Source organism: Nannospalax galili, unplaced genomic scaffold (genome assembly GCF_000622305.1).
Source record: "Nannospalax galili isolate Female #2095 unplaced genomic scaffold, S.galili_v1.0 scaffold11, whole genome shotgun sequence".
Taxonomy (NCBI): Eukaryota; Metazoa; Chordata; class Mammalia; order Rodentia; family Spalacidae; genus Nannospalax; species Nannospalax galili.
In genome coordinates, this window is record NW_008330735.1 from 814,161 (window position 1) to 830,652 (window position 16,492).

A 16,492-nucleotide genomic window follows, 5' to 3' on the forward strand; every position below is an offset into this window, starting at 1 on the left:
GATGTGGAAATAATTTAAGTACCCAGAACACATGAATAAAAACATGTGGTATATTCTGAACAACAAATATTACTCAACCATGAAAAATGGGATTCTATTTGTTGATCATATGGCAGATACAGTTGCTACTTTGAGAAGTGAAACTAGTAGGTAGAGAAAGACAAATACCACGTTACTTAGACAAACAATGCCAACATTTGAGGTAATGGAAGTAGACAATGGAATGATGGCTACCAGAAGAAGAGGGAAATAGATGGATATACACGGATGGGGGTAAAGGGGAATTAAATATTGGTCAAAGAATGCGAACTTTCAGTTTTAAAGTAGGAATAAATTTTGGCGACCTACAGCAAAACAAAGTGACTACAATACAGTTAATCATTATCAGCTGGCCAAAGGTTCTTTTTGTTCTGCCTGAACATAAACTAGGGTGGGCAAAAGCTCTTAAAATGCTGCTCTCAGCAGGAAAGAAAGATGAAATCATGAAATCTGCAGGTAAATGGATGGAACTAGAAACTGTTATACTTAGTGAAGTAACACAGACTCAGGAAAACAAACAAACAAAACCCAACAGCTTATGTTCTCCCTCATATGTAGATCCTAGCACCAAATGCTTATAAGTGACTATGTATCCTATGTATTCAGACATAACTACAGGAGCCAGAATAATAAAGAGGAGCCAGGGAAGTAAAGGAAAAGAAAGAATCTGAAAGAGAAGAACAGTAGAAAACATGTGTTAACAAGGAAGATATGGAGAATAATGGGGCTATTTTAAGGGGAGGGAGGGAAGGTTATGGGGAAACCATGGTGGAAGGGTTACACAATGTGAGAGGTAAACAATGCCTAGCTAGTTTTAGAAAACCAGAGGGAACCATATTAGGCCAACAACCTACTGACAAATTAAACATACAACCAGATCAAAAAATGTAATATACGCCTAGGCAAGGTTTATCTGAGAGCATTTGGTCTTTGCCCAAGCTCTATCTACATGGCACATGGTAATTAAAAGTACCAGACTAGTGGGCCTAATCTTCTTGAATGTTTAACAGCCATACTTTGAGGCCTATACTAATTTGGTCAGAGGGATATAAAGGACACTTTTTGCTCCTTGCAATCCTAGGTCGACTAAGTTCCAGGGGACTATGAGCATCTCTCAAAATGTCCTGTAACTGTGGTGAGTCACCTGTTCTCTTGAGCAAGGAGGCCATGGAGACCCCAAAAGATGGACTTGAACCAGTGTCCAGTCTACAAAGAGGAGGGTCAACACAGAGGAAACATTTCTTCCATGCTTCCAAGTGAAGCCAGCCATAGTCGAGCAGGACTTTTGACTTATCTTCACGTAGACGGAACTGGTAAAAGAAAGGAGCCAGGGGTTCCTCCCAAGCCCACGTGACCCCTGAAGAACAGATCCTCAAATGACCTTAAGAGAAAAAATAAATTGTTTTATCTGGGCCAACTGTATGGCCTTAAGCATCCAAAAGGAAAGTATAACCAAAGATTAATAGGGTCAATATAATTTTTAAGAGTCCATATGTATAGCTAAAGGCTACATAACAAGAAACAATGCCAGACAGGTGATACCTTCTTTGGGTTATTGGCTAAGGTGACACAAGAGACTCCCAGACAGTAACCCAGCATAGAACTGGGAAAATGAACAGCAGATCCCAATCTTATCTAAAGGAATATCAACAACTGATTGCTCCTAGGTGAGGAACAGCTGGAGAGATGGCTCAGAGGTTAAGCACACTGACTCTTCTTGCAGAAGACCCGGGTTCGAATCCCAGTACCCACATGGTAGCTAACAACTGTCTGTCCGTAACTCCAGTTCCAGGGAATCTGACAGCCTCTTCTGTCCTCTGCAGGCATTGCACAACACGGGTGGGTGTACTTACATACATGCAGGCAATACACGCATATACATAAAAATAATAAATATTAAAAAAAATGAAGTGGACAAAGAAAAACCACTCAGGAGAACTTTTATTATTGGACCTGACGCACCATCCCTTAGCACCAGTTATAGTAGTCTGTCTACCAGGGGAAGTATTTCACCCCTGGTCAAGGTAAAAATGGTTCATCCCAGCGGGATCTGTACCACTTAGGCACCAAGCATATGACTGTAAAAAGCTGGGTACAAACTTCAGGAACCATGGCAAACAGTTGCTGTTAAGAGTTAGGTAATCCAGATGCCCAATCCATAATGTCTTTACTTATTTACAGGAAAAGAAACATTAGAAAGGGTGCTTGCAACATGAACACAAGGAGCTAATCGTTAATTAGAACAATGACTTTTTCAGATTGTAGCAATGCTTTATATCTGCCTGATGTCCAGGGAGGAGAGGGTTCCTCTGGTCTTTCTCAATATAAATGAGACAATTATAAATTCTGTAAAAATGTGAAAGGTGCTAACAGAGCGGCTCTAAAATGTTTCCATCACAAAGAAATGCAAGGGGATCGATGTTACTTAGCTTAGTTTGCTCATTAAGCAAAGAATATGTAAGATATCTCATTGCATTCATAAATATATTCCATTTGTCAATTAAAAAAATTGGGAAACAGGCTGGAGAGATGGTTCAGTGGCTAAGAGCACTGGTGGCCCTTGCAGAGGATCTGGGTTTGATTCCTAGCACCCACATGGCGGCTAACAACCTACATAACTCCAATTCCAGGAACTCTGACCTCTGAGAATATTGCATGACACAGGTGCGCCTACCAACATGCAAGCAATACATTCACATAAAAAAAATGAGAAACATTACCAGTTAAGTACAGATTTGAAGATGAGAAAGTTATTATGTAGAGATTGGGAGATTTACTTTTCAGGCAGAAAAAAATAGTTAATGGAAAAACCCTAGGATGGTATTAGGTGTGTTAACTATAATGGAGAAAGGAAAGATTAGAGTTAAAAACATAGGGACTAAAAAAAACAAAGCTAACATTCTGAATCAAATTATGATTGCCTAGAGGTTGTGAGTTGTGTATAGATACTATAAAATAGATTAACCCGTTGAAGAGAGAAGATTCTGGCTCTATTTTGAAGGTAAAGTCAGGAGAATTTCTTGATAGGTAAATGTAGGGTATGAGGGAAAGACAGTATTCAAGATAATTAAAAGGTTTTGTCCTGAGTGTTGGGGGAAAAAAAAAAAATCAAACAGCCATCAAATGAGATGGAAATAACTGGGTGTGGAGCAAGTTTGGGGGTGTGTATGTGGTAGGAAAATCATGAGTGCAACTTTGGTCATAGTAAATGGACAAAGGTTAATAGACATCCAGGTGGAAATGTAAAGGCAGTTGGGAACCAAGCCAAAAAAGGGCTGTCCTTAGTATCTTGATGCAGTTTTTGCTCTAAACACAGTCTTATGACTTTTAGGAAACCCTTAAATCAAGGAAAGCAGTGACTGTGTTAAATACATATAACAGGTCAAGTAAGAATGAGAATTAAGCAAGGAATTTAGTAACACAGAGGCTGATATGCACAGCAGCTTTGGAGGATTGTTGTGGCTGAAAGCCCAAATGAGAAGATTCAGAATCAGTGGACACCAGAAGCACTACAGTAAAGGGAGCAGACAAGGGACAGAGGTGTAAGGGAAGGAGAGGTCAAGACATTTAGTTGTTATTTTTTAATAAATGGGGAAAGCAATAGCAACAGTAGAACTGAAATAAGTCACAAAGCCATACACTTTTGGACAGAATTCAAATGACGTCAAAGGAATAAAAAAACAACAACAACAAAAAAAAAAACAGCAGATGCTAGACCCAGCTCTGCCTTTTTTAAAACACAAAAACAGAATGTTGAAGAGAGGAGAGATGGTCATTTGGATTCTAACCCTCAGGTCCCTGGTGAATTACTACTCTGCCTGCTCGTTGTCTACCTAGGTCTCACAAAGTACCTAAGCCTCAGTTCTATATAACATCATATAAATTACTTAAGTTTCTTACGGGCATAAAAGAGATCTTAGTACTTCAAAGAATTATTATGAAGGCCAAAGAGATAACAAATATGAAGTTTACTCAAGTATCTGAGCTCTGTTGGCTCTCTTCTCTCTATCCCCACTTCAGCCCCTTCTTCCCTAAGAGCCTATCCCCCGGTGTTATTAATGTGGTTATGACTAGCACTTAGTAAGAGTCTCCCTTTTTTTAAACTGAATTTCTGCGAATTTTACACAATATTTTTATCCTATTTAGAACCCTTTCCCGTATCTGCAACCCCCTTAAACACTCTGGCCTTATTTCATGTACTCCATTACAATATATATTTTATAAATTATATATATGGTATACATATATTTTATAAATTATATATATGGTATACATACATATACATATATGCATATGTCTATTGAATTAAATTTGTGACACCAAATGCCCTTCGGTGTGGGTCATCCACTGAAGAGCCTGGTTAACCTACTCAACGTCACACCCTTATAGAAAACTGACTCTCCCTCTCCCAGCAGCTATCAGTTGCCAATAACTCGTCAGCTAGGGTTTGGGTTTCTTACCCACTTCCCTACCTCTATGCTGGGATTTTGTCTGGCTTGAACTTACATGGGTCTTGTGCATACTGTCACCATAGCTGTTAATTTGATTTTTTCTCTTCTTTTTTAGAGAACTTGTCTCATGTATTAGAGGATGTGTAGTTGTCCTTGGTCTACTAAGGGCTAGTAATCTTCCACACTCATGGTATCAAAAATTCTTACCCAAAACACATTTGAAAAAGCTTTCTAAAATATCCAACAATGCTTTGATTTAAAATACATATTTGAGAAAACGATAAATATGTAGATAGTTAAAAATATGTGTTTTTGTTTGTTTGCTGGTTTTTGTGACAGGGTCACCCTACAGCAACAGCTGGCCTGGAGCTCAGTACGTAGACCAGTCTGTCCTCAATCTCAGAGAGCCACTTGCCTCTGCCTTATAAGTGCTGTGATTAAAGGCATGTACTGCCACAACCAACTATAATGTAATTACTAAAAAAAAAAATCTTAGAATCTCATGATTGGAAGGTTATCTCTTGCTTATTAATTCAATAATTAAACTATTAGATGTTGGAGCCAGAAAGCTTAGGTTGAAATCTGAACTCTACTACCTACTGGCTGTGACAGTGGGCAGGTCATTTAACCTCCTATGGTAGTTTCCTCATTTGTAAAGTGAGACTCAGAACACCTACCTCATTAGAATTGTTCCAAGGACTAAGCATGGATTAAGCATTTAACACAATGGTCAGCAGCTGTTGGGATAAAAGCATTTGTTGCTAGTAGTATGGGGCTAGAGAAACAGACACTAAGACCATATTAATACAGACAAGTAAAGACACAGATAGCAAGTACTATAGGGAAAAGGTGAACAGTGCTGTATGACACAACATCAAATTATTCTCCAATATATGACTAACAAAAAAATTGACTAATAAAACTATATAAAGCACACAGAATTCAAAATGCATTTTATTCATGTACAGGCCTTAGAGGTTTTTCCTTAAGTAATATATATTTGCTTTAAAAAATATTAATACATTTAATTGGCAATAAGAATTACCCATAGTCAAGTTATATAATCAAATTAATTTATCACCATGCATTCTCTATGCTGCGATGTCAGAGTCCATGAATTATAGCTTAGTTTGTAGGTTTGCATTAATATCTTTCATTTCCCTCATCCTTCACCAATTAGTAAACTCTATTATAGTTATATTTTTACAGAAACCTCAGACCTTAGCACAGGAGCTCTTGAGTGAATGTTGCAATATAACTGACAATAATGCTTGTTATGGTTATCTAATATCATAAAGTAGCTTTTCTTAGCAAATGTGCTATAAAGAAGTCTAGGTTAATATGGTGACAGCCAAGTAATAGTGAGGATCATCTGAGTTACTCGGCTAGGCATTATAGTAAACATTTGACAATTAGCATGTCATCCAAACTTGTATAAGCATACAAGGTTGGTTCTATTGTTTGTGTTTTTACAAACAGGAACTTAGTAATTTCTCCAAATGACACTGCTAAGGAATGGGGTGTCAGAATGCAGGCCCAGGTTCAAATCCAAATTCCATGATTTAAAAAAATGAAAAGAATGCTTCCAAAAAAGGTGTAGAAGTAGAGTGAGGCAGCTATGAATTACTTCAAACTCAAATCTCAATTAGATTCTGATTCAATAAACACTGCTTTGGACCGAGAACTATCCTCATTTTCAGTTTCTATCTAGCTTTAATCTTTCTTTACAGTAACTTCTGTGTTATATTTAGACTCTACTAACTTACAAATATCAGTGAAGAAAAGTTCGGTGGAAGAAGGGAAGCACTCTTAGTGGACTCTTCATTTGATTTGAGGTGTACCTATGGTGGGACGCCATGCTCTTTAAAATTAAAAATCTTATGAATTTATAAATACAGGTCCAATAATGTAAGATTACTGCTCAAGCAGATAGTCTTTGTTTACTGCAAAAACTCTTACAAAATAATACAAACTTAATAGCAAATACTATCTCATCTGTGGGTTTCGTATTCTGTAGCACCAAAGTTCAAGAAAACCTCTTAAAACCCAAGGTGGGAACTGCATGTAGTTGAATGACATCATCAAATTACTTCTAGTCCAATAGTCCCCTTTCATACAACAATGAACCACAGTCAGCCAGCACAAGCTTCTTTGTAAGGGCAAGGCTAACGAGTCCTAAAGGAGTCTTTTAGAAACGGCAGAATGCGGGACTGCTTCTTAGTGCTTCCAGGCACTTTTCATCTTCTCAAGCGATGCTGGGCAATTACAGGTGGGCAGTCCGGGCACGACTTGCCGGATGCTCCAAATGGGCTCCCGACTGACCAGAGAACCGCAGAGAGGCCCCTCCACTCGAAGTTGCAAGCCCGAAAGCTCACCACTAGACAACTACGCCAAGAAGTAGCACACTCCGGGGCGTGGGAAACGAAACTCCAATTTGGAATCCGGAAGGAGCCGCACAGCCAAGGGGCTGGACTGTTAAAAGTCCTCGGCCGGAGCCTGGGACCGCGGCCAAGCTCCCCTTTAAAGGCTCGGACTGGCTATCGGGAGCGACGGGCGGAGGCCATGGGCTTCAGCCGGGAGCAGTGGGCTGGCCCTGCAGACTCTGCCGGCAGCATCGGCTGCTACCTGCCAGCCCACCCCCCTCCACCGCCCCAGACCCGGATCCCCGGCCCCCCAGCGGCGTCCGCAATCCTGCCGAACGCCCCGAGTCCTGGGGCCAGGCCTCCGCTCTAGGAGACTTCGGGGACTGGACGGCCGCGCCCCTAGACACTGAGTCCCCCTCACTCACCCAGAAGAACGAGCACGACCACTTCACCTCAAGCTCGGCCTCCCGGCGCTTCAAACTCAACCACAAGATTCAAACCCAAGCCAGCTTCCTTAACTCAGCGTTTCATTGGCTGCCGCTCTCATGACGTCATCACGTCGGACGCTACCGAGGCGCGTTGCAGATAGGCGCCAGAAGCTAGGCCTAACGGGCGGGGTGGAAGAGGCTTGTCCGTGCGTCGCCGGGGCAACGCGCGCGGTGGTTTCCGGAAGCGGTGGCCAAGGTGGGCGGAGCTAGGGCAGAGGCGCAGATGGGAGGCTGCCACCCGGCCCACTTGGGATCAGATCAGGGTAGTATCTCGGGGGTCAGGCTGTGAGTGAGGCCTTGTGGGCTGGGTTGGGTTGTCCCCTCCTCCTAACGGGAAAGGCGGGATCTGTCCGGTGTGGATTAGTGGATTTGGGTTCTTTTCCCCTTAGATTAACCAGGCTTCTAAGTGATTAGGTTTCAAGCCCTGGAAAGTATGGGGCCTCTTCACCAGAGGTAATTGGAAGTACAAGTCTTCTGACTCCAGGTTCCCGGGTTCCCTTGCCAGGGCTCTCGTTAGTGCTGACTAAAATTGGTAATTGTCTGCTTTTTACATGCTGTAATGATGATGACATTACAAAATAAATTCCGTTAACGATATTGGCTTAATTCATTATTGGATGAAGTGATTCATTTTAAGTCCCAGATTGAATTTCTGGTTGTATAGTTAAAGAAGAAATAGTAAATGGGAAATATTTTTGCTAAGATAACTCATTTTCATTTTGCAGGGTATTTTATATTTGTAGTGCAGAGGACCCAACCCAGGGACTCTTGCCTGCTAAGCAAGTCTTCTGCCAGTCAATTACAGACTTGCTCCCTCAGGATCCGAATGTCATTGTTCTTTATGTTACTGTTTTTCCGTTTATTTAGTTTATTTAGAAAATATTTAGGAGGACACTTTTAGTACATAATGAAGTCAACTTCCTTGCCCTCTTGGAGTTTAGATTCTGGAAATTATATCTCACTGTACAAATAGGATGCGTTAGTGTAGAGTGTTCTTAGTGTTGTTTCATATGTAAAACTCGTAGGTCATGGACAGTCTGTATTTCTACTGGAAGAAAAAAAATGTGAGCATTGTATATTATGTATCATGAATTTTATATGATTATTTCTGAATCTTGGATAGAACATCAGTAAAGTTACTACATATTGCTGGCTGCATTATATGTAACGGCTAATGACATTATTTGTGTAGTAATAGTTTGGTAATAAAATTGAGAAGTCTGTTAATTTTGTTTCTAATATGCCCTATGCTGTATATTACTTTACCTTTAGGGTCTCAGGCATATTGTTAATCACTTTACATGTTACCTCACCCATTTCAAAACAGCCTATAAGATGTAGGCATTGTTACTTTCATTTTACTGAGAGAAAACTGAAGTTTCGGACAATATAGGGAAATATTTGTCTTGCACAAATCAATAAAAATTTGTCTCTGAAATACTTCCTAGGTTAAGTCACTATAAAATGGTATTTTAATCTAGTTTGAAAAAAATGTTTATCTTACCAATCTTGTACAATTGCATTGGTAAGTGAACAAGTAAATCAAAGTTTTAAATTTCATCTTTTTCTTTTGTTTTTGACATCTAACTAATCCACATACTCTACATTTAATTTCAGTTTAGCATTGCACTTTCTGTACAGCACTGTTCAGATTATGAGATGCAAATGCTCAAGGAATCATACATTTGATAATAGCGGAGAGACTTGGACATTGCAGTCAATGTCACTACTTTGCCAGCTGGCGAATCTTTAGTAGAAGTATAACTGGAGAAAAGAATGACCTTTTTTGGGGGTGGGGGAAAATTAAAGAAAAAAAAAGAAGAAGAAAAAGAATCTAAACTCCGCACATACAGAGCTAAAGAGGTTGGGACATTGGTATTTTCACCTTTGGTTAGAAATTGGACCACTGTACAATTAAATGCGGTGCCATTACAAATTTAATATATTTTTATAGTCAACAGAAGAGAAGGAAAATTGAAAGTTACATTTAACGTGTGTTAGACATCCAAATATTTTTAAACCCTTAAAAGTGAATTTAAACATGGCAACGGTCAGGTCTTATCCTTCTTTCCCCAGGAAGTTTTTTGGAAACCTCTGACCCAGGAGACCTTTTGGCAGCTGAGGCTGGAAGCAGCGGAACCAAAGGCTGTTGGTCCTCAGTTGCTGGGACGGACGTGGGGCCAACCTGTCCGTTCTTACAAGTTTCCCCCAGGCCCGGGACATAGGTGTAACACACACTCAGGTACTCTTACGTTTTAGCGTTGTCGCTGGCCCCACTTAAAGACTGCTTGAGAAATCTTCGTGCCTCAGGTGAGGAGGTGGCCCAACCCTGGTTCTTTCTGGAGACAGTGCTCTTTGGGTGCACGGGCGGGAAGATGGGCGGATCTCCCTCTGCCAGGGAATGACATCTGTCCTCCGACTTCCTCGCCCCCCACTTGTCAGCCTGACTTTGAAGCTTCCCAGCAGTTTGCCCTGGTCAGAATAGAGTTGTTTGGCATTCTTCCTTCCCTTTAGTATGCTTTTCACTTTCACTTTTTTTCTATATTCGAGTTAACAGCCTCCAGATCGCCTTTTTTTTTTCCCTTTAAAATTACACTTCCAAACATTTCCGCCCAGGGCAGACTAATCATAGTTAACCTTCAGTACCCTTGAGGGTACTTCAGAGGCATCACGTCGTAGTCCCGAAATTAAAGGAGTAATCTGTCCAATTTTCAAGTCTCAAAGCTTAAAGAAACTTTCTGGTAGAGAAAAGTGAAGTGACTTATCTAGAACACAGTGCAATCTGCTTTAGAGACCAGTTTTACAAACTGGCAGTAAACCTAACAATTTTACAAGATTACCAGGGGATCAGGGTTGTTGATTTGGAGTCTAGGCTACAAAGAAGGAATTTACAGTTTGCTCCTATTAATTTTTAGGAATGTATTCCAGGAAATAACAATTACAAATAATCATTTATTTGGAGCCCTTTCCCTATGTTTACCTGCATTACTAGCCAGTTAGCGTTTTGCTTTGAAAATAGTTGAATAAATACATAGAAATTGAGTACAATAAAGAATAAAATGCTGGTGGTAATATTTTTGTGTCTATTTTTACTTACTTTTTCCCCACATAGTTCCTGATATTTTAATTGACAACAATACTTCCATTAAAAAAAATGTCAAAGTCTGGGCATAGAGCTGGAGAGATGTCTCAGTGATTAAGAGTGTGTACTGCTTTTGCTGAGGACCTGAGTTTGGTCCCTAGCGCCCACATCTGTAAGCTCACAACTGCCTGTGATCCCAGTTCCTGGGAAAACCAGTGCCTCTGACCTTGGACACCAGCGCACGTACATATACACACACCCCACAGTTAAAAATAGTAAAAATAAGTTTTAAAATAATCTGGACATAGAATAGCTTGTTTAAATATTCTGGATTCCACTCTTTGCCTGACATATTGTAAGTCTTTTATTGGCTATCTCACAACACACTGTTACTTCCAAGTGGAGGCAATCTCCATTAAAAATACGATTCCTGAGATGTTATACATACATAGTGTAGTGTACCATTGAAATACTTGAACACATTAAATATGATCCATTGGAGACTAAGATTTCAGGCTCTGAAGACATCTCTTGTGGTTACATAGTTATCACAGTTATGACTCTGGCTAGGTGCAAATAATTTATCTTTTTCATTTTCTTCAGCTGTAATATAGGAATAATAGTGTGAATCTCCAAATGTTATGGAAAAGATTTAAATATTATGGAAAGAGAGTTAAAACATGTAGTATGCTTAGAATTGTTACCACTTAGTGCTGAACAAAAATTAGTCATTATTAAAAAAAATAGATACACCAACTTAGAAAGCAGTTGGGTTTGCTGTGTGTAAGTTTTTTGGAGAGCCTAAAGCATAATTAACGGTTGATTAATTTGTTGATGTTTAAGATCCAGAAATTTACTTCAGAATCTCATTTCTAGTTTACTTTTCCTCCCCTACTTTCCCTGTTTCACATTGTTACATAATCCAATGGACTGTTTCTTCGATAAAGTTAGTGTATTATCCTTAAGGTAGCATTTTATTCATGTTATATTTATATAACATATTTATGTATATTTGTGCTTCATTCTGTTTTGGTCAGTACATGTGATTGACTCTTCATTTTCTATTGCAAAAGGAAGTAATAATATATGGGATTTGTTTCTTTGAGCATTTTCAAAACATGAAGATTTAGTGGGGCAGACAGGTTAAATTTCCTGAAGTGAAGACTAAAAAAATTTGATTCCGTGAAATCTGAAAGTTTTCATTCATTTGTATGTCTCCTCCCCAAACCCCCACTTATTAAGCACACTAAGTTCATGAGATTTCATGCAAAGTTATGGGACTTGTTCTTAACCCTTAATCCATGAGAAAGAAAGAGTAGTGCCAACTGGGATTTACTGAGATAATATTCAAAACATTGTTTGAAGCTAATTGGATGAAGCATACTTTCAAAAACCCTTCTGTTAATATGTTTATGTCAATATCCCCCCCCCCAGAAGTGTAAATTCAGAAGTATAAATGGAAGAAGAAGAGGGAGAAAGTATGAGAACTTTAAGGACTTTTTTCATCTACTTGCTTGGTTTTAGGGCAGAGAGGGCAGATAATCAAGGGTAGGGATCTGGGGATATAGCTTAGAGGTAGAGAATGATCTTAGTGTATATAGACTCTGGGTTCAATGTTTAACACCAAAAGAGCCTAAGAAAAAGAACCCCCCACAAAATACCAACAGCAACCCCCCAAGCAACAACAGAACAGCAACAAATAGCAACAATATCAACAAACCCTATATAGATGAACCAAATCCAAAAGGTGGATAGGAAATACTAAAGTGTAGCCCAGTTTCCTGTCATGTGCCTTTATTTTTAGTATTTAGGAAGCAGAGGCACCTATCAAGTTTCTAGTTATCCTTGGCTACATAGCAAGACTGTCTCAATAAAACAAGTGCTGGGAATATAACTCAGTGGTTGTTCGTATATGTAGCACATATAAGCTGGATTTAATCTAGGCATTGCAGGAAATTAAAAATAATAAATTCCCAATGTTTCCAGCTGAATTTGTTAAGTTGTAGTGTAAGCAAGTATGCACTCTAGTGATACATGTTGTAGTGAGATAGTTTTGTCAGAGAATCAGCAAGACTTTCACAATGTCATCATTTTTTCTCTTTGGGTGTCCATATTCAATCATTCATACAAAACTACATCAAGGATGTTAATTTCACATTGTGAGAAAAATAAAAATGCTTGAAATAAAAGATGGCCTGAACCTAGAGTAGAACATTTATATCCACTTTCATTATCTAGCTTGCTTTTTTAAAAAAATTTAAGTCACTGAATTTAGAACTAATTAAAAAACATATTTTAGAAGTGATGAATAACTAATTTTCATATTGATGAGGGTTAAAAATTAATAATTTTAGAGCTTATGAGGCCACATCAAAATTACACTTATTAGTCAATGTTTTGAGACAATGTCTCACAGTAGTTCATGTTGGTTTGAACTCATGGCAATCCTGCCTCATCCTCCTAATTGCTGGAATTAAAGATGTATTCACTGTATCACTGAGAAATTATATTTAAATTATGCTTGAACATTTTCTTTTAGGTTCCTTGTTTTATATAAGGAAGTTAGTCAACTTGTTCAGATGATGACTCTACATTTTTCTTATTGTATTAAAATTTCTCATATTAATTATCTTTCTCTCAAGAATTATAACTTTATAAAACCCAAAAGTCATCATATTTTAACTTTCTCTTTTAGATTTGTTGGCCTACAGAATGCTTCGACACCCTTATTTTTGTAGAATATATAAAGGACGTTTTTCATTCTCAGTGGAGTCTGGCATAATTCATTTAGGTGTCTGGGCAAAGAAATTGCATTCAACAGTAGAAATACATACTGACTATGAAGCCCAGGAACAAGGAGCTCAGTGTGGAGCTGAGAAGCTGCATAGACTTGAAGACAGAGATGCTGAAGCCACAGCTCCACTGCATATTCCAGTCATGGTGGATGAAGTTGTTCGCTGTTTGGCACCACAAAAAGGGCAGGTGAGTTGATTTTTTTTTAATGTTTTTATTTATTATTTTTATTTTATGTGTACTAGTGTGTTGGCTGCATGTATGTAAGTGCACCCATATCGGGAAATGACCATGGACATCAGAAGAGGGCGTCAGATACCCTGGAACTGGAGCTATAGATGGTTGTTAATCACCATGTGGGTGCTGGGAATTGAACCCAGGTCCTCTGCAAGAGCAGTCAGTGCTCTTAACCTCTGCACTATCTCTCCAGCCCCTTGATTTGTTTTTTTTATTTTGTAACTTTTTTTAAAAAATTGCAATTCACCAATTGAAGTATTCACCTTTTCAGTGCACAATTCAGTATTTACTCTGTTCAAATGGTGCAATCACCAATGCACTGATTTAGGAACATTTTCATCACCCCTTAAGAAACCTCATATCCATTGGCACTAAATCTCTGTTTACCTTTCTCTAGTCCCTGAAAGCCACTAATCTGTGTTTTTTTCTTTCTTAATTTGCCTAATATGTAGTTTTCTTTCCTGACATTCTTTTACTTAATGGCTTATCCATGCTTTAGCATGTGCTTTTAAACTATTTTATTTACTTATTTATTTTGTGGTGTTCAGCATCAAAGTCAGAGCTTTATGCATCTTAGGCAGTGCTCTGTTACTGAGCTACACCCCAGCCCCACTTTGTTCTTTTTTTATTGCTGAATCTTCCATGTAATGGGTATACTGCATTTTATTTACCATTTATCAGTTGATGGTCATTTATGACTTTTGCTCTTTTGTGGCTAATGTGGATGTGACTGTTATGACATTTGTGTACAAGCCTTTCTATGGATAAATGCTTCTCTTACCTGTAGAAGAAGTGAACTATGCTTACCCTTTAAGGATCTGAGAAATTATTTCCCAGAGTTAATTTGTTTTACCAAATCAGATTTCAAAAAAAATTTTCACCAGCTTAGTGGTTAGGGTATGGAAACTCAATCACAAGATAGTCTCTTGAGAACTCTATAATCTTTTCAGCAATGATTAGAGACAAGATATGTATTTGAATTTGTATTCCTGTTTTTTTTTCTTTTTTGCTTTAATTTTCCAGTATCCTGTATTAGTCACAACTGTCCAAAGAAAAAGAACCAATATTGTGGTGTGTGTGTGTGTATGTGCCAGCCATGTGTTTTTACTTCTATTATAAAGTAGCTGAGGTTGGGTGACTTTTAAAGAAAAGATGTGTAGCTCAATTTTAGAGGCTAAACATCTAAACACCTTGGTACCAGCTATACTGAGGGATCCATCATTTATATCACATCATGGTGGATCACATCATGGAGGTCACACATATGAGAGGGAGAATTTACGTGGTGCAGTAGGAAGCTAGAACATGGGGAGAGGCCAGCCTTGTTCATTTATATCAAGTGTCTTGTAAGAATTTCATTAGTTTTTTTCTGAGATCAGTACCCTTGGTGATCCTATCCCCTCCTCTCACACTAGGCCCCAGTTCTTAAAGATTAACCCACCTCTAACATTGCCCCCTGGAGAATAAACATCTCAAATGTGAACCCTTGGAGTATAAACCAGTGTGTGTGTGTGTGTGTGTGTGTGTGTGTGTGTGTGTGTGTGTGTGTATGTGTGTGTGTATGTGTGTATGTACAGTAATCTCATGTTTATATTGTGGATGGTGTGTTCCAAGACCATGTATATTTGGGAACATGGATACTATCCAACTGTGTTGGATAGCTTTAGTTGTCAACCTGACTCACCTGGGTAAAGGGAATCTCAGTTGAGGAATTGCTTCTATGGCCATGTCTGTGGGTCATTTTCTTGATTGCTGAGTGATATGGGAAGATCCAGCTCACTGTGGGTTGTGCCCTGGGCAGATGGTCCCAAGTTGTGTAAGAAAGTGGGCTGAACATAGCCCAGAGGAGCAAGCCAGTAAGCAGAGTTCTTCCATGGATGGTCTTTGCTCCAGGTTCCTACCTCTAGGTTCCTGCCCTGAGTTCCTGCCTTGACTTTTCTTGATGGTGAACTGTGCAGTAAGCCAAATAAACCCTTTCCTCCCCAAGTTGGTTTTGGGCAGTGTTTTTATCATAGCAATAATAAAATAAGACACCAACCTTATCTATCGTATGTTTATACCTATTAATTCTTACTATAGATCTTAATGTCAGCAATTAATTTTTTTCTTTCCTTATTAAGTCAAGAATTTTACCTTTTCACTTTATTTGTGGTTTCACTTTGGTGTGTCTGAATTGTCAGTATCTCAATTCTTGTCTTTAGAGACTATTATTAAGTACACCAAGAGTTTCTTAAACAGAAGCAGTATAATGTTGATAAGATAATGAAGAAAGCTGCTAAAATACTAGCAATGGGTAGCTTAGACAGAAGAAGCAATTCATGTCTTAGATGGGATGACAAGAGTGAGATTCTTCTCATTCTACTTAAAGCTCTGTACAATTTAAAATGTATGAATTGTTTCATTCTAAAACAAGCCCCACATTATTCTGTGTGCCTGAAACTGCAGAACATGGAATGACAGATAAGGAAGGACTGATGTATATATGTGCCTGTGCATATATGATACATGTGGGGGAGATAGGGATATTAGAGAATTGGCACATGATTTATAGAATCAGTAATCACCAGGATTGGCTGACAGGCTGGAGACCCAGGGCAGTAGCAGCTTGACCAAAGGAAGTATACTGAGTTTTTTCCTACTTTAGTGAAGATTAGTATTTGTTCTATTAACTCTTTTCACTGATTACCTATATTATGAGGTTAATTTGCTTTTCTCACAGCCTGTCTATTTAAATACTGCTGTTATTCTAAAATCACCTCACAAACTTCTAGAATAATGTTTGATCAAATTTCTGGACACTGTAACTCAAATTAATACATGAAATTAACCATCATACCTTTCCTACTAGTATTATTGCCAATAAAATTAAATGAAGTCTTAAAAAATTATTTATTATTATTTTTTTACAGAGCTTAGGGTAGGGGTTTATTTACAGAAGAGTTGGCACTCCACATTTACAGCTGTGCTGTAAAGTTCACACGCAAATACAGTGAGGTCTCTTTGTATGAAATGCTTCAAGAATCTATAGAGGTTTTATAT

General features: G+C 38.6%; 2 protein-coding genes across 7 annotated transcripts in view; one reads left to right on the top strand and one right to left on the bottom strand.

Annotated features, from left to right (window-relative positions):
• Nucleotides 1-7,382, bottom strand: part of Kif18a (kinesin family member 18A) — a 67,301-nt gene extending 59,919 nt beyond the window's left edge. For 2 of the 3 annotated variants that reach the window (XM_008851170.3, XM_029555108.1), the window contains exon 1: nt 7,279-7,382. The gene's annotated coding sequence lies outside the window, so the exon portion shown is untranslated. Of the gene's footprint in view, nt 1-5,167; nt 5,228-7,278 lie in introns of all 3 variants that reach the window. The other variant, XM_029555105.1, reaches the window with a different exon arrangement.
• An 18-nt stretch (nt 7,383-7,400) lies between these two features.
• The window catches only part of Mettl15 (methyltransferase like 15), a 256,971-nt gene continuing 247,879 nt past the window's right edge, over nt 7,401-16,492 (top strand). The window contains exons 1-3 of one of the 4 annotated variants that reach the window (XM_008851188.3): nt 7,401-7,537; nt 9,418-9,651; nt 13,119-13,405. In XM_008851188.3, the coding sequence (XP_008849410.1) occupies nt 13,136-13,405 (270 nt within the window). In that variant the 5' untranslated portion in view covers nt 7,401-7,537; nt 9,418-9,651; nt 13,119-13,135. The other 3 variants (XM_017802827.2, XM_008851182.3, XM_029555116.1) reach the window with 3 other exon arrangements.